The following is a 27,363-nucleotide window of genomic DNA, read 5'->3' as shown; positions in this document are numbered from 1 at the left end:
GGCCACATTCTATATCCATACATGTCACTTCGCACACCATGTCTCCACTGACTAATGCAGTTTCATAATTATTTTCTGGACTGTAATGTGCACATTTACTCAACAGTGTTATGTTCAATAGGCCGAAAGCTGATTGTAAGACCAACTCGACGTGAAAATGTGCTTTGAAAGGATTCTCTCAAGAAATCAAGATAGTGTCACAAGGCAAATGGGTGTGGAGACAAAACATCTTGTTATCAGACATAAAATCACTGGGAGAACAAAGTTGAATGTGTTTTCCCCTTTTATTAAAATTATACATATCCAGTACATTTCAGCTGAAAATCTGATTTGGTCAACTATTTTGAAATTTGACAGACTGGTCTGAAAAAAAAGAAAAGAGACATGGCTTTGTCAGCCAAAAATATACCTAATTACAAACACATGCATCATCATTTTCTGATCACTGGTCAGGGAATTTGGGTAGGTCATTAGCTAGAATGACTTTCTCCTCCGTGCTGTGTTCATCAATGGTGACGATGTAGGCCACACCGCCACTGGAGCCATCGCGGCTCATCGCCAAAGACAGAGCTAAAAAAACAAAACAAAAAGACAATCAGGCTGACAGGTGAGGAGACTGGGTTTTCAGGGGCACTGAAAGTCAGTGCTGACTGCACTGTGTGCACCCCCTGCCCCTAGAACGCACATTACACTCATGAGGGACACAGGAGCTGCGTCGTGTGGTCTGTTTGTGCCGCTGAGGGTAAATCTAAACAAATGATTTCAAGACACCGAAGTCACAAAATAACACATTTTAACTTGCTGACAGAGGAAACAGTGGATCAACAACTCCTGTGTGTTGTGATGTAAAATGACAGATTTTTCTATGGGCAATGGAGGAAAGTCAGAAGAGGCAATCTTTTAGCAGACACAGGGAACTCTTGTTAAGTGGCTAAAATATTATGTCCCCACTGGGAACCATGTTTTTACTAAGCAGTTTACTGAGTGCACATAGTGCTGACAATGACTCAGTACCTTATAAAACCATAATTTAAAAAAAAAAAAGCCTTCTTTCACCTTCCAACTGTTTGGCAAAAAAACAAAAACAAACCAAAAGCTGAAAGAAAAAAATCTTACTGTTGACAACAAACTGCTGGCACTCCTCCTTGCTCATGCCTCTGCGATATTCAGCATCAACAAATCCATAAACATAGAAGCTACCAGAGCCACCAACTGCAAATGGCTGCCTTGTCAGGAGCCCATTGAGGGTTGCAAACACCTGGGAGAAGTAAAGAGGGAGAGATAGAGAGAAATGAGGCTGACTGCAATTCTATACAGGTGCCTAATTCAGATAGATAAGATCAACTAGACAAAAAGTAGCAGCTGCTCTACCTGGTTTTGCAAAAATAAATGTTTTTTATACCAGTAAATGTAACCTTGATTTCCAGCTACATAGGTTTACTGACCTGCCCTCCCTCTCTCCTGTCCCAACCGGCCACAATGAGATGTGCTGACAGCTCCTCCTTGTACTTGTATGAGATGTTCCGCACCAGGGTGGCAGCTGAGCGAACCTGGGGGTCCTCACCTATCTCAATACTGACAGAAGACATTAAAGGGATAGTTTAAGACTTGTGTAGGGTTGTTCCTGTCATAAAATGCTGTCTAAACACAAGGCAAAGCAGTGAAATCTTTATAAAGCTAATGTAGTTCTGGGCCAGCTGGTCTCTTTTTTAAGTTGTTGTGAGTGTGCATGGCAACCCCAGGCTGTTTCTTAGTAACAGAAGGGTGCAGAGTGCAGTCTATATAGCAGACCAATAAATATTTGTTGGAGCCATTTGTGAAATAGTGATAAACATATTCTGACTGATTTAATTTGAGGATGAGCAGTTCTATAGCTTCATTGCCACTTGATACTTCAGACTGCAGCTAGCTCTGGCTTCTGATGATGATGGTTTATCATGCTGCCTGTGCTGGTTAAAGGGTTTAAAGCCATGGAGAGAACACTAGTTTGTCAACAGCAGTCCTTGTTTTTCTTGTGTATTTCTTAAGATTCTATTTTGTATTTAAAAGGAATTCATCGAGTTTGTGTTAAATTTTAAAATTTAAGAGGCCCTTTTCCGATGAAATAGAGCCACATACAGAGACTACCATAAAGACAGCAATCTCTAGAGACTTAAAAGTCACTGATATCTTTACAGTCAAGCTGCCAGAAATCAAATCATGATGATGAATGTGAAGAGTGGAAGCATAAGGTGTGAAAAATGATCACACCTGTGGACGTCTAGCTGGTAGTTGACAATCTCTGCAATGGTCTGAGCATCTGCGGCAGATCCTGACAGAGCACAGTAGATCTTGTCATGGAGTGGAGACAGTTTGTTCATCACCCTGTTCACCACAGACTCTCTGGATGGAGGGAGAGTGTGAAGATGTTCATACAGAGGGAGGACGTGCTGTGCACAACAGGAAGTGACAGAAGGATTAAACAGGACACATGCACTGACTTACCCTGCTGACACCCTGGAATCAGAGCCCAGCACAACACCACCATTGAACTCAATGGCAATAATGGTTGTCTACAAACAAGGGAAAAAAATATTAATTAATAATTACTATTAATGCAGGGTCAAACAAATACACTGAGGAGTTACAACGCAGAGCTTAATGTTTTTAATCTTTGTTTTACATCACTATTTCTTTTGTCACGATGGAAATGTTTACATACAAATAAATGAAATATCCGCTCTTTTTAGTGAGCGGCAGACAATGCGTAGTTACGCACATTGAAGAGCAGAACAGAGAAAACATTCAAGTGGGAAACAAAAGTCATTCAAAATGTTTTACTCACTCCGGTTTTCACCTCCTCAGACAACCACTCAGGCCCCATGTCTCCCGACATGTTGATGTCCTGCAGAGTTTCCCGTCACGACGACAGCGCCTGTATCTGACTGACAAGCTGGAAAAGACCAGAACCAAACTGAAGCGATCAGCTTCGCAGTTCTTCTCTCTGCCGTGGAAAACCTGCTGTGATTAATGTCGATAGATTGATTTTAAGAAAGCAACAATCATCAGACAGGCAGACTCGCGTTTCCCCGAGTCAAACCAAACCGAAATTGAAAGTTAAATAGTCGCATACCCCATAATCCCTCCTCTGCAAGAAGCGCAGGACCAAGTTTTTTGGGTCAGATTGTTAGGAACGGAGATTACACCGCTGGGACCCAAATGCACGAGACAAGAGGCACGATGAATGATTCAAGAGTATTTATTTTCCTCTTGAGGAAAAAAAGGCAAATCAAAAGCACTTCTTCGTAGAAGAAGAAACAGAACTAGACTATTCTTGACGAAATCAAAACCGCTTCTTAAATAAACGACGCACTGGCAAATGACAAGGGGACTGGGGACACTATACAGGGGAGAGGGAATCAAGGGCAGGTGCCAGTGATTACTTAAGGATCACCAGGTGATGTGCATGAGGGAATTAGGGGAGATGTGTCAAAACAACTGAAGAAACCACGACAGGAAGACATGACATTTACCAAAATAAAAGGGGAAGTGAACATCAAACCCACACCAAAAGTGACATGAACTTAACGTGACTTTAAACCTAAACTAACGCAATAACTAAACTAAGCGAAACAAAAACACTAACAGACTTGACGCTTCGTGACAAAGATTCTTTTCCTGTTATTTTTTAAGTGTTGTGTTTGACTTTGTAGTTACTACAGCTACACAACAGTGTCACAATGTTAAATAAGTGAGATATAAGGCTACAGCATCAAGAATAAAATAATGCAGACCACATTAGAAAAACATTTGACACACACACAATAAAAAGAAAGCGAGAGAGGTTTAGAAAACATTTACATTTATTTTAATTTCACATACATGTTTAAAAAAATCAACAAAACGATTAAAGATAAAAAATAAACTTTTTTTAATTTTTTTTAAAGGAAATTGTTCGGTTTCAGAGCAGGGGTGTTAAACTTACGGCCTGCGGGCCAGAACTGGCTCAATTACTGATTTTCTTCTTGATTAATTTGTGAAAAATTTCACACTATGATTAGAATCTAATCATAATGTGAAATACTATATTTTTTAGTTCCAGATACCTCTGTAACGTCTGTAAGTTGTGTGTAAATGGTAAATTTAGGCATAAAATTGTTGTCTCAAGAAATTCCAGGTTGTTCATAATATATTTTGTAAAAAGATACTTCATTAAATGTAAAACAAAGGGAACATTTGGAGTCCTTGCTGTTGTTTATAGGTTATTATTATATTATTTTACTGGTCTGGCACACTTGAGCCCACAAACTAATATGAGTTTGACACCCCTGATCTATATAGAGTGTATAAATACACACTCAGCAAGTCACACCACTCTTTTCCTTTATGATCAGTGTTTCATGTACAGACTAAACCTTTCCCCACCCCCATGTTTCCTGTTTTCTTGTTCCTCGGATTGTGTGTTGTGTTGTTACATTCCACAGAAATAGAATCAAACCTGTGATTTAGGAAATTCAACATTTAAACTGTAATGGTTGTTGTCATTCATCGTGGAACTTGGGCAGCTTGTTTCCAGGAACAACCACATGCTCCACCCCCGTTTCCGTGATCACCACCAGGTGAGCCACGCCCCCGCTGACGTTGTCTCTACCCATGGCCAAAGCAAGAGCTGTGAGGACGAGAGAGTATTTTTTTAAGGAATTAGGTAAATCCAAAATAACACAGCTGAATTTATTAATGGAGGCCGCAGAGGATTAGCAAGTCCTGTGTGTCATGATGTAAAATGACTTGTGTTGTTTCTGTTGCTGTGTTTTATCCATTTTATTTGTTGATATTTGTTTTAGCCTAATTGCATTTTTATTGTTACTTTTTTATAACTTTATTTAAGCTTGTACAGCACTTCGGTTTAACAAAGTTGTTAAACCAAAGTGTTCTGCTAAGTAGCATCTTCTCACTTGTTCATTCATACTTTTCCTTACTTGTATAAAAATCATCAGTGTTTTTTTAATTTTCATACATTTTCTTGGAATTAAATGCCAGTTTCTTGACACAGAAAAACAAGTTCACACATGTCTGAGTGGGTTAAAATATGATAGTACCATTAGTGGCAAACTGCAGGCATTCTTCTCTGCTCATTTTGGGTTTGTACTTGGCGTCAACGTAGCCGTAGATGTAAGTGCTGCCTGAGCCTCCGATGGTCACAGGCTGACTGTGTAACATCCCACCCAGTGATACGACGTATACCTGCAGAACCACGGATGGTATACGACTGAGTGAACACTGTCATTACTGTTTCTCTGACATGTCTTCATTATATTACATTACATTACATTACATGTCATTTAGCAGACGCTTTTATCCAAAGCGACTTACTTTCTTCATGACCTCTACCAACCTGTGGTCCTTTCTTCGTGTCCCAGCCTGCTGTGATAAAGCCGGCCTGCAGCTCCTCCTTGTTTTTATAACAAAGATCCTTCAGCACCGATGCTGCTGAAATCACCAGGGGAGGCGTCTCCATCTGGATACTATGGGATAGGGAGGATCAACAAACATCAGCGGGGGTCCATAACAGTAAAGGACCCTAAAGAGGAATTCAGCTTCCTCAGTTTAATTTGCTGAACTGAGCCGTCATCATTGTGATGAGTACGTTTTTGTCTGGGTTTTCTTTTTTCTGTCATCGTTTTAAATTACGATCATAATCACATCATCATCAGTAATTGTTCATTGTGATTTTGAGGGCATTTTTCAATGTCTGTTTTAGCCCCTCTGCTTGTTTAATATGTCTTAGTCTTTCAAAACCTAACCAGCGACAAGAGCTGTGAGTTACCTAAGGTTAGACTTCCTATATTCATGGTACTGGTTACATTCTATTAAGATAGAACCATGTTTTTATGGATCATCCCTGTCAAATAAATCAAGTCAAAATGGCTTCTGTGCCACCTCCTCATTGGTCCAAAAAAGTCCCGCTCTTATGGCGCATTTCCACCAGCTCTACTCGCCTCACCACGGTTTACATAGCGTTTCCACTAGCATAGTACCTGGTACCAGGTACTATTTTTAGTACCTGCTCAGACGAGATTCCAAAAGCGTGCTGAGTAGGTACTATGATTGGTCAGACTGCCGGCCACTGACTGGCCAGAGTCCCGTCACAGGAAGAGACGTCCCACACACAAATCAAGCTGAACAGCGCCGAACTGTAGATCTCTTAAAACTACTTAACGATCCTAAAAACGTGGATTAATCTCCAACAACTACCAGGGAAATGTCTATATTTAACAGAGGAGTCTGGTGTATTTAGGGACAGCCCTGGTGATAGCGAGCGGCATCACAGACCGCTGCCACTGTAGTCTGTGGAGTAGGAGGCTGTGCTCCAGAGACGTGTGGACAGTAATCAAGACGAACAGTGCCGAATTGTAGATAAGTTAAAACTACTTAACAATCCTAAAAACGTGGGTTAATCTCACACATAAAACGAGCCATGCAGTGATGACTCCGCCCACGTTAAGTAGGTACTTTTTTTTGTAGTGGAGATGCAACCTAATCATGCCATGCCGAGGCGAGTACAGCCATTGGAAATACGCCAGTATTTTTGCGCTTTTCTTGATTCCAGTCTTTTCTGTAGCTAGGCAACCAATTGCAAAAGAACAATCAATTTCTTTTTACGTCATGCACCATGTAAGTATGAAGGAGCAAACGGATGCATTTGTGTGTGGCACCTGTGGAGGGACAGGTGGAATTTAGCAGCTTTGGTGACGGCCTGAGCGTCTGCGAGTGAGCCAGCCATGCAGCAGAAGATCTGGTCATGAACCTGAATCACCTTGTTGATGGTTTTTGACGACACATATTCACTGAAGAGGAGGGGAAAATAAACAAAGACAAAACTCAGTGACAGATGATATTGTATCTCGATGTAAGAATGAGATCTTTTTTCTTTTTTTGTCGTGTTTTATTGTAATTAATTCATTTATTATATGATAAGGTTTATGGTCAAACAGAGTAGTTTCAGTAGCATTTATATATATCTAGAATGAGATAAGTGAAAATAAGTCAAGTACTATCACTGTATAACACTCCCAAAGGGATTTTGAAGTTTATGTGTGATGTACTTTTTTTTCAGAACAGAGTGTTATAGACCTGCATGAAGCCTTTAACTTTGGCACTGAAGCTTAAAACAGATTATTATATAATATTATGAATACTTGTGTGCAGAAATTGGTTTTAAGTTTTAACATAGTATCATATCTGTCACTCGCTATGTTGTCTCAACACCTTCATCCTCACCCTCCAATTGAAGCTCTGGAGTCTGAACCAATCACGACCCCTCCATCAAAGATGGCAGCCAAGATGGTTGTCTGAGGAAGGACAGTGAGAAGCTTGGTCAGGTGTGGCTCGCCAGCTTTGTAAGAGTGTATAAAACACATCATCATCAAGTGAAGTATTACATTATGTCATTGTTAATATATCCATATGTGACAGCGAGTAATGTCAAATGGGCAACTATTTTTCCAAGTTATCTTAACAAAGTGTTGCTGCTAAAGCTGTTTTCCCCTGCAGTGCACCTCTCACTCTTTGAATGAGTGACATAAGAGACTTAAAATGTTAATTTTTTTAAATATTGTATTAATGTGTGTGAAATACATTTTGAAAAATGTAATTAAAAGATGAAATAGGGACTAGTGGTATTGTCGATGGTGGTAAAGAGGATCAAATAAAATTCGGATTTGGGCCTCACAGAGTCTGGGACCGGCTCTGCTTGATCTTCAGGACTCGTTCATTCGGAAAGAACAAGGCTATGAATTCTGGGATTTTGAGTTCTTTGAAAATGAAAGTGTAGCCTGTCGCTGTCCTTGTATCAGTGTCAATAATAAAGTTGTTCAGATAAAAACACATGTGAATATTTCTCATTGTAAAACAGCTGGACAATACAAAGTCGCTGTAATTTGACTTTGTCACGCGGTCACCGACAGCATCACCTGAGGCTGTTGCTACATCCTATTATCTGTTATCGTTTACTTTTGGATGATCATGTTTTGGTGCCGCATCAGTACAAAGAAACATCATCGAGTGTGGATCCGGGTTTACTCACCCCTGTGCTGACTCCTTTGACTCCCGAGTCCAAACAGCGTTTCTCCATTTTCACTCCTAAATCGAAAGAGAGGACGGAAAAGAGACGCTCGCAACAGCGACCTCAGGCTCACACTCGACGAGCGACGCGCACAGACGCACCAGTGACGCCGCAGTGGGATCGGGAATGGCGCTATCAAATCTCCTGGAAATTCCTGCGGCTGGCTTTAATTTCGACAACGCCACTAGGTAAGAGTTTATTCTGATGAATTATGAGCAGCAGACGTGTCAGAGTCGAGCATAATATGATGAAACTGCTGCTTACACTGAGCTTTCGTGTAGACCAAAAGTGAAAGTAACTTTTTTTCACCCCTACTTGTTTCGTCTGTTTTATCAGTGCAACAGAGCACCATTATATATTGTATTTATGTGTTTGTATAAGTTCACCACTTCACTTGCCCTCCCCTCTCCCTCCACCCTCTCTGTAGAAATGCTGCATTAGAGGGTCTTTTTGAAGGACAGAAACCCAAACCTATGAAAACAGGCACCACTATTGCAGGAGTGGTGTTCAAGGCAAGTATAACTTTGTGTAAACGAAAATGTAACTTATAAGTTGTTGGCAATGGAGGTATACACTTAAATACATTAAAATCAACAAAGGAATCACTTCAAAGCTAAATCAATACTGATCTTATTTGTTACGGTTTATTAAAGGCCCAGTGTGTTACATTTATTAGTAACGTACATTGAATATACTAATAAATAAATAATACTTAAAAAATAAAAGCGTACATTTGCCTTAAAATAAAATAATTTGGTTTTTGCAGCCTTTTATATGTACTTGAGGCAAGGGTCTTTACAGAGGTCACCATCTTGGGCTGCATTTCTACAGCAGTCCCAACAGACAAACCAGCTGCGTGTGCATTGCGTGTCTTAAAGTGGAAGCTTACGACACAAACAAAAAAATATTTCTGGTGTATAAAGGTCACTGCAGTTCCCTGACATACTTAAAAGAGAGAGAGAGAGACCATTAGATACACACACTAAAAACGTCTTTGACGTGGATCCCACATGGAAAAAAAAAGAGGGGACACCCTGGAACACCTGGTGCCAGGACCTGGACACAGACGTCAAGCTGACAGGACTGAGATGGGGACAGCTGGTGATAGCGACACAGAACAGACAGCACTGGAGGGCAATTGTCAATGGCCTATGCTCGAGGGGCTCTAACAAATCTTACACACTAGATCTTTAAAGGAACAAATTAAAAAAGAATTTGAAATTTAAAAGTGTGAAAGACATTTATTAAAGTTGACTGATAACATTCCTCGTGCAGGATGGTGTGATATTGGCAGCTGATACAAGAGCTACATCCGGTGAAGTAGTGGCAGACAAGATGTGTGACAAGATCCATTACATTGCCCCAAATATATAGTAAGTCTATTTGGTCTTGTTTTGCAGTGAAGTGTTGTCGTTTTCATTTTTCATGTAGGCTACTGAATGCTCTGCCATGACCTGCCCCTTCTGCCCCATACAGATCAGATTTTATGGTTCATCACTTACCACCTTTTCTCTGCCTCTTCTTTTCTCACACACTTTCTTTCCTCTCATTAGCTGTTGTGGAGCAGGTACAGCAGCAGACACAGGGAAGACCACAGATCTTGTAGCCTCCAACCTTGCTATCTTCTCGCTGAACAGCGGGAGGAATCCTCGCGTTATCATGGCCGTCAACATACTACAGGATATGCTGTACAGGTGTGCTCATGTCCCTGGAACTGTGTGTGGATGGGTTACACACTGAAAAAAGATTTTGAAGTTGAAGTTGTATTCTTTAAAAAATGTTGTTGGATCTCTGTGGTCTTTAGGTATCGTGGCCAAATTGGTGCCAATCTTATACTGGGAGGAGTAGATTGCACTGGGAACCACCTGTACACAGTGGGGCCATATGGAAGTGTAAATACGATGCCTTACCTTTCAATGGGTATGTGATGTAAGCATTTGTAGAACTAATTTCTGCTGTGTTTTAGTCATGCTGCTCAGGTTTTGTTCTTTATTTTTAAACTGTCATTTGGTGCATAAAATCATGTTGCATGTGGTTATACAGACTGATAACCTGCCAGTGTCAGTGTTTTATATGGAAGCGTTGCAGATATCTATGTATACACCCCCCCGGTCTACATCCAGTCTGTGTTGGATCTGGCTTTACTTTGTGTTCATGCAGGATCTGGTGATCTGGCTGCTCTTGGGATTTTAGAGGATGGGTTCAAACCTAATATGGAGGTACATACAGTAGATAGATTCTTTCTTGAGCTCAACAAGGCTAGACCCCAAGTATGCACTAAATTGGATACACCAGTACACCAGACCAAATAAATTCTGAAAACACATTCAAAACACGTTGATTTTCCTCTTTATCACATGATGTCTGTTAAGAAACACAACGCCTCCCTTTCTCCATTACTTCCCATGATTTCTCCCACCTTTCTCAGTTGGAGGAGGCCAAGCAGTTGGTGCGTGTAGCCATCCACGCAGGCATCATGAGTGACCTCGGCTCAGGCCACAACATCGACATCTGCGTCATCACCAGACAAGGGGTGGACCACAACAGACCGTACCAGGAGTCAGAGTATAAAGACAACAGGTTACTATCTATGTAACTGTCTCTGTATGTCCCGACAGTGTGACAAGAGTGTAACAATGACCGTCATCGGGTAGTTTTGAAACCATACTAGTAAATTAAGGTTTTAAAAAGTGCATGACGTGGAACTAAAAAAAATCGGAGGTTCTTTCCCACTGACCCTTAAATATTGTTTGGAAAACGGACATGGGCCACTTTTTTAATACAAGGCCAGGATGAGAGTGAGTCACATAGGTTATTATTCAGTGTATAGGTAAATAAGTAAATTAAAGCTCCTTTTTTTCTCTTCTCAAGGAAAGTGAACTATAGGTACCGTCCAGGCACAACAACCATTCTGACAGAGAAAGTCGTCCCATTAAAGCTGGAGCTTGTGCAGGAGACGGTGCAGCAGATGGAAACAGCCTGATCCACAATCCCATCATATGAACATATGATCATCTTATTGTTGATCTTGTTGCTTGAACAATGAATCATAAACACAAATAAATAAATGAATGAAATAAGTTCATCTGATTTCTTGTTGTGCTTTCATGAAAAAATAAACATTATTAGTGACTGTGCTGTATGTAACCACGTTGTACAATGACGCCATCGACCTCTGCAGGTTTCTCTTAACCTGAGTGCTGCTTATCCGCTTAGAGACAGATGACGAGGAAATACTGAAATCCTATTGGTTTATCCCATTTTCTATTTAACATTAAATTGTATCGTGGAGTTTTCGACTGATCCACAAGCCATTTTCATAACAAAATCATTTAACGTGTTTATTGATGGTCGTATAAATGTTTTATGTTGTTGACCCCTTTAAATCCTTTTTTAAGAGGAAACAAGTGAAACCTCTTGAAAAAAACTTTCACTTTCGAATCTTTGTTACGCACAAGGAAACTATTATTGACGCCTTGTCCGACGCCTCTCGTCATTTTGATACAAATACACAAAAAAGGTACATTTTCATATCGTTTTAGTTTCCGTCACTTTAACAGATAATGGCTCTTTTCGACGTAGGTGGTTTTAAGCCCAGCGCTGAACTCCGAGGGCAGATATTTCCAGCTAAGTCGCATCTCGTCGACCGAGTCAACCACTACAGTTTTGGGACCAAAACGCAAGAATTTGCGGTGCCTTTGGGTGTAGACGTGAGTATGAAGAGTTCTGTGACAGCTTTCTGATGTGAATCATGTCAGTGAATTTATGACACGATGCATAAATATCATGTAAACCTGTCACGAAGGCACGAAGCGTCGGACGCCGACTTCTTTTACGCGTCTCTGGACACTTTTACGCGTCACTTGTTCTCAGTGTCTGCGTTTAAGTATCGTTAGTTATTGAAACAAGATATATGAGGTCAAATTGACTTTATTGTCTCGTGTGCACGCTATAAGGATCTGCATTGATTTTCATTCATTTCTACAGCCTAACCAAAACCTCATTGTTTCCCTAACTAACCTAACCATTATTCATTCATTATTTAATCCTAACCTCAACCAGAGCCTCATAAATTAGCTTCAGTTAATGGCTGTTATTTAAATAATAAACGCACTAATCTTGAATAAAGTGCTGTAAAATAAATCTTAAAATGCCAAATACTAAAAAATCTGCCCCGGCCATCCTGTGGTTTGTCTTTATTTTTCATGCGTGTCAATGTGCTTTGGTTCCATCACAGCCATCAGGGTTTCTCAAGTCCTGCAACAGTGAAGGAGGTGTGTGTATTGACCTGAACCATGGCACGACCACACTGGCCTTCAAGTTCAAACATGGAGTCATCGTGGCTGTGGACTCCAGGGCGTCAGCTGGCCGTTACTTAGGTAAGTACAAAGTTTGGGAATGACTTTACACCTCTCTTATAGTACAATTACAAGTGCAACCAGGAAGCATTGTCCTGCTTTCATTTAATTATTCCTTTTTTTCAAAATTTCGTCACAGCATCCAACGATGTCAACAAGGTCATAGAGATCAACCCCTACCTGCTGGGCACCATGTCAGGCAGCGCTGCAGACTGTCAGTACTGGGAAAGACTCCTGGCTAAAGAATGCAGGTCTGTCATGAGTGTTGTTGTTGTTGTTTTTCATTTAATGTTCCATCTATGCCCATTTATCAACATGCCCCTGTTTAATTGACAGCTTGTCCAGGAAGCACCAGTAACTACAAAATATTCAAAAATAAATAAAAGATAAATGTCAATTTAAAAATCTATGCCATGTCAAGGCTGCTTATCGCACCGATAAACATCCACTGAACTGGTCACTCTCCTGGACCAAAGTCCACACCATATTGAACCAAACTACATGGTGTTGTCAGTGAGAGTCAACCGGTCTGTCTCAGTCTGGAGTGTTAATGATTGACATGTCCATTATTAAGTTGGGGACATGAGCAGGTGACTGATTTGCCAATTGATTTGTCTTAATAACTGATTCATTTAATATTGATTTTATGTCTCTCAGGCTGTACAGGCTGAGGAACAACCACAGGATCTCTGTTGCTGCTGCCTCCAAACTGCTGTCGAACATGATGGTGGGTTACAGAGGCATGGGCCTCTCCATGGGCAGCATGATCTGTGGGTGGGACAAAAAGGTAAACTCAGGTTGTGCTTATACTTTCACTGAGCATCACAGGTTATAGCAATTTTCAGTCCTTTTCATTGTGGTAGTTTTGGTTTATTTATTTCTATGTGACCTTTATTGAAGCAGGAAAAATCTCTTTTTCAAGTGTGTCCTGGCCAAGACAGGCAGCAGCACAGTTACAAACAAACAAAGTACAACAAGGTTACAGGCAATCAGTCAGCAGCCATTCATACTATACACAAATATATAGAGCTGCAATAACGATTATTTACATAATCGATTAATCGGCCGATTATTTTCTCGAGTAATCGATTAATCGTTTGATCCATAAAATATCAGAAAACCTTAAAAATTGTTGATTGGTGTTCGTCAAACCTGGAAAGGATGATGTTCTCAAATGTCTTGTTTTGTTCACAAACCAAAAGTGTCTGCCTCAGAGTGGTCCAGCATTCTCCTAAAAACAGCCAGTGAGACCAAGCCTTTAAGTTTTAAGTCTTGGTAATTATGGTGATCCTTCGAGAGCTCAATACTTGCTACTTGACATACTTCGGCTCCTAATACATACAAAGCAATACTGATATTAAGCTTCCAAAATCTCAGAATTCATATTTCCTGCAGACCCTGTAATGACTGTGTTCTCACCAGGGACCTGGTTTGTACTATGTGGACTCTAATGGGACACGTCTGTCTGGCTCGATGTTCTCCACTGGCTGTGGAAACAGTTACGCCTATGGCGTGGTGGACAGTGGTTACAGAGAAGACATGACGGTAGAGGAGGCGTACGAACTAGGTCGCCGTGGCATCGTTCATGCAACGCACAGGGACGCCTACTCCGGTGGAGTGGTCAACAGTGAGTATGCTCTGAGAATAAATGTAGAACATTTATTGTAAGCAACAAGACACAACAGTTTAGAGCGCTCTGCTTCAAAAACACCTCTGATATCTTCTTTTTAGACACTGCATGTAAATGGCCCCTAAAAATCTATCTGGACAACACTCAGCACCACACAAACACCTTTAAGGAAATGTCTGTTTACTTGGATTGTTACTGAAAAGCTTTTGGCGGCAACATCAGTATAACATCAGTGTGACCTCCCTCATACAATATAGCATTTCATTTGCCTCAAACATTCCTTTCGACGGATGACCTGATTCTAATTTGGCTTGCGTTATCTTAAAAGAAGAGAGAAATCTCTCAGTTCTGGCACAAATATTCCCATAGACTCAAGGACCAACTGTTCACAGTGGATTCAGGTCAAAATGAACATGCTAAATGGAATGTGGGAAAAAGAAATTGAAAGGGTGTAGACTAAAACTGCACTACTACTTTCTGTTCCGTGTTTGTGTTTCTCCAGTGTACCACATGCAGGAAGACGGCTGGATTAAAGTGTGTAAGGAAGACGTATCAGAGCTGATCCATCGCTACAAGAAGGGAATGTTCTGAGTTTGACGCTGACACTCAGGCCAACCTTCATCTTCTCTCACAACAGAAGATGAAACGTTTTAACTTGGGTTAAGAAATAAAAACTGCATTGTTTCTGTCAGTGTGTTGCTGATTTTGGATAAATGTGTAAAAAAAACAAAAATGGAACCGTTTCTTACTTTACACATGAAAGTAAACATTACTGTCCTCATTAATTAATTGTTAAGATCTTTATTCAGTTATTTTCATGTGTGTCTTGTCCATGTTGATACACTAAGTCCAAGTTTCAGTGTGGTATTCATACAGCTCTGATAATAAAGATTATTATTATTCTACCCACTCCTTTGTCCTGTAATAATTAACCCGTGTGGTTAAATTATGTTGCCATATCGTACGAAGTGAAAGGAACAAAAATTATTGTGTCGATGAAAATGAGAAGAATTTGACTGTTTTTTTTACATGATATAAATAGTATAGATATTTAGGATATTTAAGGTAAATCTAATAAATAATATATATTTTAGATAAAGTTTATCAGAAAAAAGGTGAAATGTGATGACGTCTTGTTCAGATTCTCCCAAAGTACCTGTCATTTTATCTCAAAGCAGTAACTGATATTAATACTGTTCACATGGGTTAGTAATGCGCAGAAAAAAAAAGATCAGCAGTGATGTCACTTGTTTCCATGCAGAACTCAGCTCCACAGGTTGGAGATCGAGTCAGATGTGTTTGTGTTCACACATTTCTGGTCATGACTTTAAAACACAAAACAGCATTAACTAAAAACATTATGTCTAGATACGTGCATCTCTTTAATCACGTCAATAAAGCATGTTAAAGACCCAAGTGCTGAACAGTGAGTTTGTTTTAAAAATATATATATATATAAAAATGCGGGAAAGGAAAAAGATAAAAGCAATAAAAACATAAACAACATACATTTCAAATGATTAAAATGATAGATAACATAAGGTCTCAACGCAAGAGCCAGTGTTAAAAAATGTTTGGTTTCATAAGAGATATTTCAATGTGAGATATTCAATGAATTTCAACTGCTCCACAGAAGAGGAGCTGCCCATTCAAAATGTATTTTGAGTTGAGAAGCCAGCGCCAGTGTAACATGGTCACACATTCTTTCTTTCATAATTTTATACATGTCCAGAGTTAACCTGAAGGAGCCACAGAACTTGATGACAGCTGTAATGTCATCAGTTACCAGGTAGACTTCAGTGCTGCAGGTTTTAACAGTGCAACGAGAGCCTGTAGCAGCAGATGTGTTCGTGTTGTACGTGTCACGTTAGTACCTCTTCTATTTTCTCTCAGACAAAATGTAAACCACCTATGATGAGCTAATAAATAACAAAAAAAGTGTAGTTTCTTTTTCATTTTTCTGTAGAGTCACACTTTTTTGTTTTATCAAAAGAGCCAGGTTTAATTCACCTGGAGATGTATTTCTACTACAGTTTTACTCTATACAGTGCTGCAAGAAACATTTTAGGTCACCATGAGATTTGTTAAATATAATAACAAAAAAAGCTGGCGGTGGACTAAGACCTCTGCCCAGGATTGTATATAAAACTATAGTTCACTGCATTTATGAAAATATAGAACTACAAAAAGAGATTTTTATTGCAGTATTTTCATATAACATAGAAAAAACTCTTGTGATGAAGAAAAATAAACAATGGGATGAGATTTGTGGAAGACTAATGAAATAAAAAGTAGCCAATTTTGATAGAAGTAAAAATTAGCTGCCTCCTGAAAGTTTAAAAATGCACTCCAAAGACATAATTCATGTTCTTTTAAGACACAATCAATGGAGTTTCTGAGCATCACTCCATTTGTGTTTCTGAGAAAGATTTGCCTCCTGTCAAGGGACAACTTCCAAATCAGCTATGCGGCTTTTGGACTTGGACACCCATGAATCTTTATTAGATTCACAGTTCAGACTGACGTACTCCAGTAAATGCAGACAAGCTGCAGGAGGAGCAGCAGATACTGGAGATGACACAAAGTTAAAATAACTTGACATAACTCTTTTTGATCTCCAAAATAAGACTTCTTCCCTCATTTTTGACTTTTTTCCAAAGCGACAAGGAGCCACTGCAGAGTTTACAGAGCCTGCTCTAAGAGTGTGAAAGGTCTAACACAGAACTGTGGCAACACAAAGTCTTTGTTCATGAGGAAAAACAAAACAGAGACGGTATCAATTTGGAAAATCAGGGGATTTATTGAATATTGAAAAGCAAGATACAAGTTAAAAAAAGGAAAGAAATAACAGTGCAACTTATTTTAACGTTAATTCATTTAACCAAAACACATAAAATAATTATTCAATTTAAAAAAAACCACACCTATTTTATTAACTCATTTGATTAAAATACAATCAACACACCAAAACATATTATAACAGCAATAATAAACATGTTATTGATAATTATCACTCAGATCCTAAAAATACATATATATTTTTTTAACATTTAAAGAAATATGCAAGCCAAATATTTAACTGGAAAATCATTATTGTTTAATGTGTGTTTGTGTCTTGGATCTACAGCCGATACATCACTGAATGATTATTATTATTATTATTATTATTAACATGTGGCATCGTGTATATAGTGAAGAAAGAGATTTTCTGCAAATGGAACTATCGGTGAGTTTAGAGATGCAACACAAACCAGGTGGAAATGTGTCCAATCATTTTCTATCTTGTTGAGTAAAGAGGCAAAACATTGTGCCACAAATAAAAGCACAATGACACCTGCAGCTAATCTACAGTCTCTATACCACGTTGTAAATGTGTGATTGAACGACGCTGATGGACTTACACTGTTGTCCCCAGTGATTTTACACAACCAGAGAATGAAAAGAAAGTCTATATAGTCAGAGTTGTGCTATTTCTCATGGTTTCCATGACGATACCCAACACCAGGAATATGAAGGTGGAACTATGTGTGGATTTGTTTTGGACGATCACACAAAGATTTCAAGAATGTGTTTGTGTGCAAACAGAGTTGTGATGCTTTCATTGTTGTCAACATTGTGTTTGACTTGAGAAAAACTCCTGATTTGATTGACAGATTGAATGCCAACATTTCACCAGATTCCTTTGTATTTACTGTGAAATAAGTGTTGACAATGATGAAGATTTGTCATTGATAATTTAAAATGATCAATCAGTAGTTTTCTGATTAATCAGTAATTTCTGATTAGACTGAGAATCAATATTTCCCTTTGGTGACATCACTCCTTGTTCCAGTGGATGAGATGATTCTGTGAACCTACAGAAAGAAAACAACATTAAACTAGGACTGCACACAGTCATGACAGGGCCCTCGCACCAGAATGCAAGCGTCCCCACACAAGTCAGGGAGTGCAGCAGTTCCCTGAACTCACTTTTGAATCTGTGAAACCTTTCGACAAGTTTTCGCCCTTAATGTGTGTAAGTCATTTATGTAGGGTGCAAATGGCCAAAATGGACGCAAAAATTCAAAATGGCTGACTTCCTGTTGAGTTGAGGCCATGGTTACGGTTGACTTTTTTGTTCGTCTTGGTCTATAACATCTTCCCACCAACTTTCAGGAAATTCGGTGAAACTTGCCTGTTTTCACCTCAGGGGGCGCTATAGAGCCCTTGAGCAACACAGGTTTGGGACCTATGCCAATATCGTTAGTTATAGTTTCTGAGTTTTTATGCACGTTAACCACAGCAAAGACACGTATATAATAATAACTAGGACTGCACGCACTCACACCAGATGGTTTCCACGCACTCGTGCTAGGAGCCATCCTGGCCCCTGCCATTCGTGGCTTGGGCCCTAATTACAAAAAATATTTGAATACACATTGTTTTTTAGACCTAAAACTGCAATGGTTCAGTTTTTACTTTCACTAAACGTCATTGATTTGCTTTAATTTCAGTTCCTCTTCATTTTAAGTAACTGGTCAGTTAGAGCTGGGTATTATGACCCAAATGTTTATGGTGACAAAAATGTTCATGTCACTTTAAGAAAGCCGTTCATTTGATCTTCTTTATGGACAGAAAACTCTTCAGTGATTTTGTTTTACTTACAAAGGAACGGTGATGTATTTGTCATTTATTCTCTCTCAGTGTTCAGCTGCTGCACCTCAGTGCTGCTCGCAGCTGTGGGGTCAGAAACACATTGTTAACAAAGATCACACTTTTCTTTTCTTTCCTTCTTTTTTCAAGTCTTTGCATGAAAAGCAAAGCTCTCATATGTCTGTATGAACACATATAAACCTGGACATGTTCTGTAAACATGTAGAATAACAGCTGTGTCAATACCACGTCCATTTCAACCTAAGTTAGAATTCTAAATTCTAAATATGAATCATGGAAATACAAATCTTTACTTACGAGATGGGGCGGATTTGGCTGAAAAAGGAAAGAAAATGAAAATCATTCCAAACATCATGTTGTCACCAGTGATTTGTTTCTCTTCAACTCACACAAAGTGAAACAGAAATCACTTCCAGCTTCAGTTTCCACATTAGAAATCATTTCTTTTTCTAAACCTGCTCCATGACATCATCACGCTGTAGTGATGATGTCATGGTGACACTGACGTCTATTTAAATTGGAATCAAAGCAGAAATCTGTTGAGTGTGAAAACATTCCTATTTCATCAGTCACAATGTACAAACATTACATTAGAAATGTCATTTTCAATTGTTTCCTTCATGTTTGACTGAAAAAAGTCACTTGAAGTTTCTACGTTTCTATGCAAATGAAACGCATACATGTAAATATTTGGCCTAAATGTTTGTGTGAGTGTCTCTGTCAGAAGTGAACCTTTGAAAAAACAAAAATCAACCTGGTCTGAAGAAATAAATGGAGCAAAAGTGGTTTAGTATCATTGGACTGTTGATGTTGATGATACAGGTTTACAAATATGATCCATGTGTGAAGAAATCTCACCTTTGTGACTTTAAAGCATCAACTCAAAGTGTGAAATAAAACAAGTGACAACACTGTCAGTGTGTGTGTGTGTGTGTGTGTGTGTGTGTTGCTCTCACCACTGAATCTTCTGTACAAGAAGAAAGCAGCGGCAGCGAAGATGATGGCGATAAGAACAACCACTGCAACGATGATGATGATGGTCGTGTCCATTGGCTTCACTGTTCACCAAAAACACAAAAAAACAAACAGTCACAACCTGTGCACATGAAGCAGCTGACACACACACACACACACAATATATGTAGTTCAATCTTTTACTGTATCATTGATTAACATATATATATATATGTTTTATATGTTTACACTTCACATCATATTTTAAATGCACGTAGGATTAAATTTGGCATAAATAACCTTTTTATTTGATGATATTTATTATTTATTTGTGGTTATTTATGAGGAAATCAAATCATTTTGACTCATAATGACATTATTTCCAAATATGTATATAAGCAAATATATCTACATTCAAATCCTAATATTGTGTCCAAATGTCATTTGAACTGTGAACATATCTGACCGATCAATTTGACCTTTATTGATTTATGCACATGTGAATCTACTCATCATTAGTGACATGAATAAAAAACTGTCTCTAGTGGTCACATGGTGTAATTATTCATCACGACAAAAGAAAGAATGTCCATTTTATCTGTGGATCACTGAAGAACTGAACTTTTGACCATGATTTAAGCTGGAGACTTTCAACTTTATCAAAGGTTTTATAAAATAAAACCATAACATGAAGACAAGTAGTGAAAGAAAACTTTTCTTTGATGGATTTGTCACATGATGATGTCATGATGCAGCACAAGCATGGACTGAATACACACCTACAATGAAAGTGTTCATGAATCAATGAAAAGCAACAAGCATGACCTGCAGAACTATTACAGTGAATTAAAGGAGTGTTTAGGAGTTTTACCTCTGTTGGATTGGACGGCGTCTTTGTCCAGTACTTTGACAACGTCCTCGTTCACACCAGAGAGCTGGAACACGCAGTCATACTTCCTCCAGTCCTCAGGTGGGATTGATGACACTCGCAGGTCAGTGCTCATCTGGAAGGTTCCGTCATGGTTGGGCAGAGTCTCTCCGTGGTCCACGTCCTCATGAAGCTCCTCTCCTTCTTTCCTCCAGAACAACAAGGCTTTGTTTGGGTAGAAACCTGTAGCGTGGCAGGTCACTGGAGAGGAGGGAGACTTCTGGAGGAGAGACACTGAGGGAAGCTCTGGAGAAGGAAAACAAACGTTGACACTTTATTATAACTCACATTCCTGTTTGCTGTCATTGATCCTGCATTCGTTTCTGAGTCTGGCTGTAAATTGAGGTTTTCACACATCTGAGGACTGGACTTTTTCAGTCTGGACCTTTTTTCTGATGAGATCAGACTGACTAACTCACTATCTTTAAATACTTCTTTCTTTTAAAAACAACTTATTGTTACATGTTTCTTTCTTTCTTTCACTGATTGACTTCATTTCACATCATTTGTTGTCTTCATGTTGTAAACCTTTTAAAATGGTTTCTATTTTGATGATAGATGAACACTTTGAATTCATTTATTCATCTTAAACTGGAACATGGACGTTGCAGCAGTGCAAAATTATATTATTTTATGTTTTACTTTATTTTTTAGAATGTAATATATTTATTGTGTTTTGTCAGATAAAATACAAAATGTGTCATTTTTTCCACATATATTGAATTTCAATTGAATAGATGTGTTTTCTTTATTATTAATATTAATCTAATACTAAGATTTATTGTCACAATATCTGCAGCATAAGCTATAGTTAAAATATGGCTGCAATGATGAATTGTTTATTATTTGATTACTAAATTAATCACCATCTATTTTGATTAGCAATTTCAAGTTTTTTTTTAAATGATTAATGCAAGATTTCTGACTTTTCAGCTTTTTAAATGTGAACATTTTCTGGTTTCTTTGCTTCAAATAACAAAGAAATAACGAGGGTTGCCGTGGCAACACTGTTTTGAATCCCCCAACCCTTTCAACATTTCATCTTTGATGTGTCTCGTACAAAGTGGCGCGTTTTTATGACAAACACGCTTGGACGAGTTTGCTCAATTACGTAGGATGCAAATCACCAAAATGGAGGCCAAAATTCAAAATGGCTGACTTCCTGTTGAGTTGAGGCCATGGTTACAGTCGACTTTTTTGTTCGTCTTGGTCTATAACATCTTTCCACAAAGTTTTGGGAAATTCAGTGAAACTCAATTTTGCCTCAGTTTTCAACTTAGGGGGCGCTATAGAGCCCTTGAGTAACACACGGGTTTGGGACCTATGCCAATATCGCATTTTCACCAGACCTGACCTCCATGCCAAGTTTCAGGAGTTTTCATGCACGTTAACCCCTCAAAAACGACCGGAAAGCCACGGATATAATAATAATCTGAAGGATTACAATAGGAGGTTCCTCGCCGTCCCGGCCCCCGCCATTCGTGGCTCGGGCCCTAACTAAAAGTGAATAATTTTGGTTTATGGACAAAACAAGACATTTGAGAACGTCATCATAATTTCCAGGTTTCAGAAACACAGATCAACATATTTTATGGACCAAATAACTCATTTGTTCTTTATTATTTAGTCGAGCTCTAAGAGACAGATGAAGAAATGTGAAATGGGAGACAGAGACTTAGAAAAGACTGTGGACGCTAAAAGAGACAGAGAGTGAAACTGTTGTGGACATAAACAAACAAAAAAGGAAAACACGAGGAGAAGGAAAAAAAAGAGTGCTTATAAATGTGCGTGTGAAAGAGAGACACGGGGAAAAGAGAGTGAGACAGAGAGATGAAGAGACAGAGAGAGAGAGAGACACGTCATCAGTGTGAGACACAGTGGTGGTAAAAGACATCATCAGAAATAAAAGACACGTATGAAGATTATGTTCATTCAGGTTCTGGGGTTTTACCTGTTCTCTGCAGAGAGCTCTTCCCATACTCTACGTACTTCTTCAACCACTCAGGACACAACTGGGTGAGGTAGTTTTTCTTTTGAGCAAGTTGAGCTTTATCAGCATCCCATTTGTTTTTGGTGATGACAGCCTGTGATGATGGAGCGATCCATGTCTCTGTCTTCAGGTCCAATACTATGAAGTCTTCTCCATCATAACCATACTGATTATAACCATTAACTTCTCCAGTCTCATCATCCCAGTCACAGCCATACATTCTCTGGACAATGTGAACACCTGAGAGAGAGAGAGAGAGAGAGAGAGAGAGAGAGAGAGAGAGAGTTTACATCATCTCTTTACCACAGAGAACAACACACAGGTTTGATGGAGTGACATCATTAATCAGCATTAAATAAAAAGTGTTATGGCTCTGACACTATGATCAAATCTAACGTCTCATTCTGTCATTTATTTATTATTTCTTCTACACAATGTGGTTCATTATTGCACAATAAATGTAATATCATGTGTTGCTCTACTTTATACCTTAAAATCTTATTATTTATGATGAGACATTTTCATCATGTCATTAAATCACTGTTTCAACTGTAATGTGTCAGAAAATGTTCTGTGACAATTGTCCAGAGAATTTCTCTGGTTTGACTCTCATGTCATGTTCACTGGTCACTGTTGATCCACCTTTTCTTAAGTTTCATTCAACAACTGTCTCACTTCTCTTGAGTTTTGTGAGACAGTTTTTCCTGTGACGCTGGGGTGGGACGAGTCAGTGAGCCGAGTTGACTTTGACGTCACACTCGACTCAATGTTTGAATTCTGTTTTCCTTCTTATTGTAATTGTGTTCGTACAAGATACTGTTGTGAAGCAGCGTCATCTCAAAGTGTGTATGTGCAGGAGCAACACTGCAGAGACATGTGCTAGAAAGTAAGGTCAGTTCCATCCAACACAAACACACAGTTTTCACTTTCATGACGACTCCACAGAATAAGTCTGTGTGATGACGTCACATCACTTTAGTCTGTGTTCACACCTGAGAGTCTGCTGCGTTGGTGCCAGGGCTGCAACTAACCATTATGTTCATTATTCATTCTTCTCTCCATTAATCACTGATCAGCTGTTTGTTCTGTACAACGTCAACAAATATTGATCAACCTCCAAATGATGTTTTCAAATGTCCTCTTTTGTCCAGAGAATAAAACTAATCCGTTTTTTGAATCATTTCTTTGTAACAAGAAACCAGAAAATATTCACATTGAAGAAGCTGAACAATGTGTTTTAAAACTAAGAAAAAAGAATATTGATGGAAACAGTTGATTCATTTAGTAACTGATTCATCATTGATGAATAGATTACTTGTCACAGCCTCAGTTGGTTCACACCTGGTGTTAGAATCACTTTCATTGGTCAGCAGTTTGGTTCATGTTCAATAATCACTTTATTCATTTGTGCTTTTGGTTAAACACATTGTTAAATGTGGAACATAAACAACACAAGACGCTGCTGTGATTGCTTCACATGGAGTTAAACCAGTGATTGACAGCTGGTATCGTCCAATAGGAGCCTGGTTGCAGGTGACGTCTAAACTGTTTTCCTTAAACACTGTGTCCCTTTGATATTATGATTGTAAGCAACAATCGATGAGTTATATCTCAGAGTTTTAAAGGATATCCACTCATTATCGTTATCGTGGAGATATCATCTTTTGTCCATGTCGCCCACAACGAGTTCAAACTTAGACCTGAATATTTGTGTGTGGACCCTCTTTAACGTCACCTGTATCAGATCAGAGTTTTGATGAATCATCACTAGAACACACTGACCTGGAGCTTATTCTACAAATGTTATTTCTGCAGATGACCCCTGACCTCTGCATTATCATCATCATCACACAATCACTGACCTCCTCTGCTTTAACCCAATATTAACTATTTAGAAATGCAAACGGTGATAAAGTGGATGATTTACATGGACAAAGACGATGAAGAGAACATGAAGGTGTGAAGAGTAATAGAGTATAAGGTAATGATAATTGTTAACATTTTCATTTCATGGATAAAAGTAATATTCATTTAGAGTTGAAGATTCTGTGCTGAAGTCATCGACAACACAGCAACAACTGACAGGGCTTTGTTATAATGATCCATTCAACTGTTGATTCTTTCAGAAATTCAGTTTTGTTTGGTCATAAAATGTGAACAATCTTTTTAAAAGAACATCTTTTTATCTTTTAACTTTTAACCATTCACATTTTATTCATACACAGTAAATAATTGGCCCCACCCCCCCACTTAAAAACAAACTGTCATGATCCAGCCCACAATTCAGCCATTATATTAATGATAACAAATGTAGATTTATGCGTCATATTAACAAAAAACATATTAAAAATAATGATAATAATTTATTTTAACCCACTGCACCTCATGTAAATATTTTATGTTTGTGTTGCTGTATACATTTATTTATATCTTAGGTCTTTATTTTTATTTTCTAATTGTATTTTCTTCTATTTAAATGCACCAAAACACCAAGTCAAATTCCTTGTATGTGTAAATGTACTTCACAATAAAAAGTGATTGTGATTGTAATTGATGAATTGTTGCAGCTCTAAACTGTGATTGGTCAGATTAGCAGCATGTCTGCTCCATGACTCTCAGTCACATTGATAAGTTCACTGGTTGCAAACATCATCTTCACTGATTAACTTTAAAATAAATAAATAATCAGAATAATATCAATAAGGATCATTGTTGTTCAACTTTAGAACTCCAACATGATTCATTCACTTTCAATCATAGAAACTACACTGACATCTAGTGTACAGGTGGTGTAACAGCAGAGCGACACAGTCTCACTGTGAAAAAGTGTAAATGCTGTTCAGGCTGTGAATGAAGATTTAAACATGTTTACATTTCCTGAGTCTTTGTTAAAAAAAGAAAATATTATTTAATACTTTCAGAAAGAGGCGTTAGTTAAAGTAGACTGTGTATAAATAATATGAGTGTGTGTGTGAGGTGATTAATACACATTTTATCAGTAAAAAGTGAAACACAAACAAACCTCCAGTTTGGTTGAAGCGCTGCTTTGCAATTTCAATGTTGGCTTTGAAGGTCTGCTGGGTACCCAAAGAGATCTCAGTCTCTCTCTCCCAGTACTGTGGATCTGTGTTCTTCCTCATCCAGTCCTGTTTGGGTACTTCTTGCATTGTGTTGCTGTCATAGTAAGATATCTGAACATCATCAACCAAACCAACAGTCACAAACTGTGGGAAGTTTGGGACTTCAGATGATGAAGTGTAGAAATACTTCAGAGAGTGAATTCCTGTGAGAGACAGTGAACGAGACTTAAGATTTCAGAATGACAGTTTTATAAATCACTGAACTCAGAGTCAAGACGACATCAAATACATTCAAACACATTTCACTCCTCCTCAGTGACAAATATCTATCTAGACATACTGTATATTTATAAGATTTTATTATTTTATTGAATAATTCTCTTCATTAAAAAATAACTTATAAACTTTTAGTCTTTAATGTTTTCTTTAGTAATATCTTATCAATGCATTTATAACTATTTATTTATGAATTAGTTTTTTATCCAAACGTGTTGTACAAATAAATCATTCACAAATTCATTTGACAAGAAGGTATTTATCTGTTATTTATTTATTTCATCATTATGAGAAGAGTCACTTTTAATGATAAAATATACACGATTTAGCTGCTGATTCATATTTTATTGTGAAATGTTGTATAAAAGGGTTTAATTATCAGTAAGATCCGTCTAAATGAAGTTTATTCATCATATCAGATGAAAATAAATACACTTAAAAAAGGTTTTAAAGTTGTTTTCCGTGTTTGGAGCTCACACCTTTTTATAGACCTTCATGAGGTCATGAATAACTAAAAGTGAAATGGTGGAAGTGCATATGTGCACATTAGACTGTATGATGAAGAAAATAATAAACAATCATATAATTCAATATATTTGACATTGTTAGAAACTAGAATGGAGTCCTACAACTAAACATCCAGGACCATCAGATGACGTCACATTCATACAAACATGATAAAAACACATGAAACATTTGTTACAATCGATCAAACATTATACATAAAAGAAGCTCACCTGCGCTCGCGCTGTGTATTCCCAGCAGAACCAGTAAAAGCAGGATCTTCATAGTGATTTTCTCCGTTTGTTGAAGTGACGGTGAAACTGCGTCTTTCTCCAGAAGAAGACAAACTGAGACTCCAGCGACAAACACTGAGATAAAAACACTGAGAGGCGTGAACATCAACCTCCATCTGAGCCAATGACAATTCAATATGAGCCTCAACGTCACTAAACTCCGGGTGAAACTGACTCACTCAGGTTATGAACGAAAGTGAAAGTTACAAACTCACGTTATTTTAGGAGTTGGCTCAGGACACGCCCCCCTTCATAAGCCCAACCCTGAGCCTTCCTCTAACCCAGGGGTGTCAAACTCAAAATGACCTGGGGGCCAATGAGTGTCGAGTCTGGTCAAGAGGAGGCGGAACAACAAGGGTGGGAAAAGAGCTTAGATTTATCACACAGTATTCCATCATGAGATCACAATTAGGTTATTCATTTCACATTATTTCAAAGTAAAAGTGTCTGTTTTCAAATGGAATGATGAACACTTCACAATATCAACATATTTATGACGCTGAATGAAAGTATAAATATCAAAAACAGTCAATAATAATATGGACAACTGTAATAAAAACACAAAACAAGCTCATGTACATATTAATGTTGAA

General features: G+C 38.3%; 5 protein-coding genes across 6 annotated transcripts; 2 read left to right on the top strand and 3 right to left on the bottom strand.

The window, feature by feature from the left end:
* Positions 1-265: 265 nt before the first annotated feature.
* Positions 266-3,115, bottom strand: psmb9a (proteasome 20S subunit beta 9a). Of its 2 annotated transcripts, XM_044016336.1 has the most exons (6): positions 2,825-3,114; positions 2,485-2,552; positions 2,251-2,382; positions 1,446-1,575; positions 1,117-1,258; positions 266-570 (listed from the first exon to the last, which is right to left on the bottom strand). In XM_044016336.1, exons 1-6 carry the CDS (start codon positions 2,873-2,875, stop codon positions 443-445), a joined length of 651 nt encoding a protein of 216 aa, XP_043872271.1. In that variant the 5' UTR covers positions 2,876-3,114; the 3' UTR covers positions 266-442. The 2 variants fall into 2 exon arrangements, with proteins under 2 accessions (XP_043872271.1, XP_043872272.1); XM_044016337.1 differs by lacking the exon at positions 2,485-2,552 and having other exon boundaries at positions 2,251-2,429; positions 2,825-3,115.
* A 1,303-nt stretch (positions 3,116-4,418) lies between these two features.
* Positions 4,419-8,125, bottom strand: psmb12 (proteasome 20S subunit beta 12). The gene is made up of 6 exons (XM_044016341.1): positions 8,066-8,125; positions 7,261-7,331; positions 6,696-6,827; positions 5,375-5,504; positions 5,079-5,223; positions 4,419-4,648 (listed from the first exon to the last, which is right to left on the bottom strand). Exons 1-6 carry the CDS (start codon positions 8,111-8,113, stop codon positions 4,521-4,523), a joined length of 654 nt encoding a protein of 217 aa, XP_043872276.1. The 5' UTR covers positions 8,114-8,125; the 3' UTR covers positions 4,419-4,520.
* Positions 8,126-8,230: 105 nt separating this feature from the next.
* Positions 8,231-11,189, top strand: psmb13a (proteasome 20S subunit beta 13a). Its single transcript, XM_044016338.1, has 8 exons — positions 8,231-8,292; positions 8,532-8,616; positions 9,380-9,477; positions 9,658-9,798; positions 9,909-10,024; positions 10,265-10,323; positions 10,533-10,684; positions 10,976-11,189. The coding sequence occupies exons 1-8, from the start codon at positions 8,231-8,233 to the stop codon at positions 11,085-11,087; spliced, it is 825 nt and encodes a 274-aa protein (XP_043872273.1). The 3' UTR covers positions 11,088-11,189.
* A 246-nt stretch (positions 11,190-11,435) lies between these two features.
* Positions 11,436-14,999, top strand: psmb8a (proteasome 20S subunit beta 8A). Its single transcript, XM_044016340.1, has 6 exons — positions 11,436-11,814; positions 12,342-12,483; positions 12,602-12,713; positions 13,120-13,249; positions 13,885-14,089; positions 14,595-14,999. Exons 1-6 carry the CDS (start codon positions 11,668-11,670, stop codon positions 14,681-14,683), a joined length of 825 nt encoding a protein of 274 aa, XP_043872275.1. The 5' UTR covers positions 11,436-11,667; the 3' UTR covers positions 14,684-14,999.
* Positions 15,000-16,868: 1,869 nt separating this feature from the next.
* On the bottom strand, positions 16,869-26,845 carry LOC122761154 (H-2 class I histocompatibility antigen, Q9 alpha chain-like). The gene is made up of 8 exons (XM_044016342.1): positions 26,711-26,845; positions 25,640-25,900; positions 22,579-22,857; positions 20,571-20,873; positions 19,702-19,803; positions 19,043-19,060; positions 18,737-18,808; positions 16,869-17,946 (listed from the first exon to the last, which is right to left on the bottom strand). The coding sequence occupies exons 1-7, from the start codon at positions 26,760-26,762 to the stop codon at positions 18,762-18,764; spliced, it is 1,062 nt and encodes a 353-aa protein (XP_043872277.1). The 5' UTR covers positions 26,763-26,845; the 3' UTR covers positions 16,869-17,946; positions 18,737-18,761.
* Positions 26,846-27,363: the final 518 nt, after the last annotated feature.

This window comes from Solea senegalensis, unplaced genomic scaffold (assembly GCF_019176455.1).
Source record: "Solea senegalensis isolate Sse05_10M unplaced genomic scaffold, IFAPA_SoseM_1 scf7180000014353, whole genome shotgun sequence".
In the NCBI taxonomy this organism is placed as follows: Eukaryota; Metazoa; Chordata; class Actinopteri; order Pleuronectiformes; family Soleidae; genus Solea; species Solea senegalensis.
Note: the sequence above shows the minus strand (reverse complement) of the source record. Positions and strands in the feature narration are given on the sequence as shown.

What these genes read in the sequence shown, in the direction of transcription:
- psmb12 (XM_044016341.1), bottom strand. Translation starts at nt 8,113, where the DNA reads ATGGAGAAACGCTGTTTGGACTCGGGAGTCAAAGGAGTCAGCACAGGG. An exon ending in TCAAAGGAGTCAGCACAGGG is followed by an intron (nt 7,332 to 8,065) that starts GTGAGTAAACCC and finishes GTCCTTCCTCAG; the next exon opens with ACAACCATCTTGGCTGCCAT. An exon ending in ACACGAAGAAAGGACCACAG is followed by an intron (nt 5,224 to 5,374) that starts GTTGGTAGAGGT and finishes GTGGTTCTGCAG; the next exon opens with GTATACGTCGTATCACTGGG.
- psmb8a (XM_044016340.1), top strand. Translation starts at nt 11,668, where the DNA reads ATGGCTCTTTTCGACGTAGGTGGTTTTAAGCCCAGCGCTGAACTCCGA. An exon ending in GTCAGCTGGCCGTTACTTAG is followed by an intron (nt 12,484 to 12,601) that starts GTAAGTACAAAG and finishes ATTTCGTCACAG; the next exon opens with CATCCAACGATGTCAACAAG. An exon ending in CTCCGGTGGAGTGGTCAACA is followed by an intron (nt 14,090 to 14,594) that starts GTGAGTATGCTC and finishes GTGTTTCTCCAG; the next exon opens with TGTACCACATGCAGGAAGAC.
- psmb9a (XM_044016336.1), bottom strand. Translation starts at nt 2,875, where the DNA reads ATGTCGGGAGACATGGGGCCTGAGTGGTTGTCTGAGGAGGTGAAAACC. An exon ending in CTGAGGAGGTGAAAACCGGA is followed by an intron (nt 2,553 to 2,824) that starts GTGAGTAAAACA and finishes CCTTGTTTGTAG; the next exon opens with ACAACCATTATTGCCATTGA. An exon ending in TACCAGCTAGACGTCCACAG is followed by an intron (nt 1,576 to 2,250) that starts GTGTGATCATTT and finishes GTCTTCTGTCAG; the next exon opens with TATTGAGATAGGTGAGGACC.
- psmb13a (XM_044016338.1), top strand. Translation starts at nt 8,231, where the DNA reads ATGGCGCTATCAAATCTCCTGGAAATTCCTGCGGCTGGCTTTAATTTC. An exon ending in TTGCAGGAGTGGTGTTCAAG is followed by an intron (nt 8,617 to 9,379) that starts GCAAGTATAACT and finishes TTCCTCGTGCAG; the next exon opens with GATGGTGTGATATTGGCAGC. An exon ending in TCAGAGTATAAAGACAACAG is followed by an intron (nt 10,685 to 10,975) that starts GTTACTATCTAT and finishes TCTCTTCTCAAG; the next exon opens with GAAAGTGAACTATAGGTACC.
- LOC122761154 (XM_044016342.1), bottom strand. Translation starts at nt 26,762, where the DNA reads ATGAAGATCCTGCTTTTACTGGTTCTGCTGGGAATACACAGCGCGAGC. An exon ending in AATACACAGCGCGAGCGCAG is followed by an intron (nt 25,901 to 26,710) that starts GTGAGCTTCTTT and finishes TGTCTCTCACAG; the next exon opens with GAATTCACTCTCTGAAGTAT. An exon ending in GAGCTCTCTGCAGAGAACAG is followed by an intron (nt 20,874 to 22,578) that starts GTAAAACCCCAG and finishes TTCCTTCTCCAG; the next exon opens with AGCTTCCCTCAGTGTCTCTC.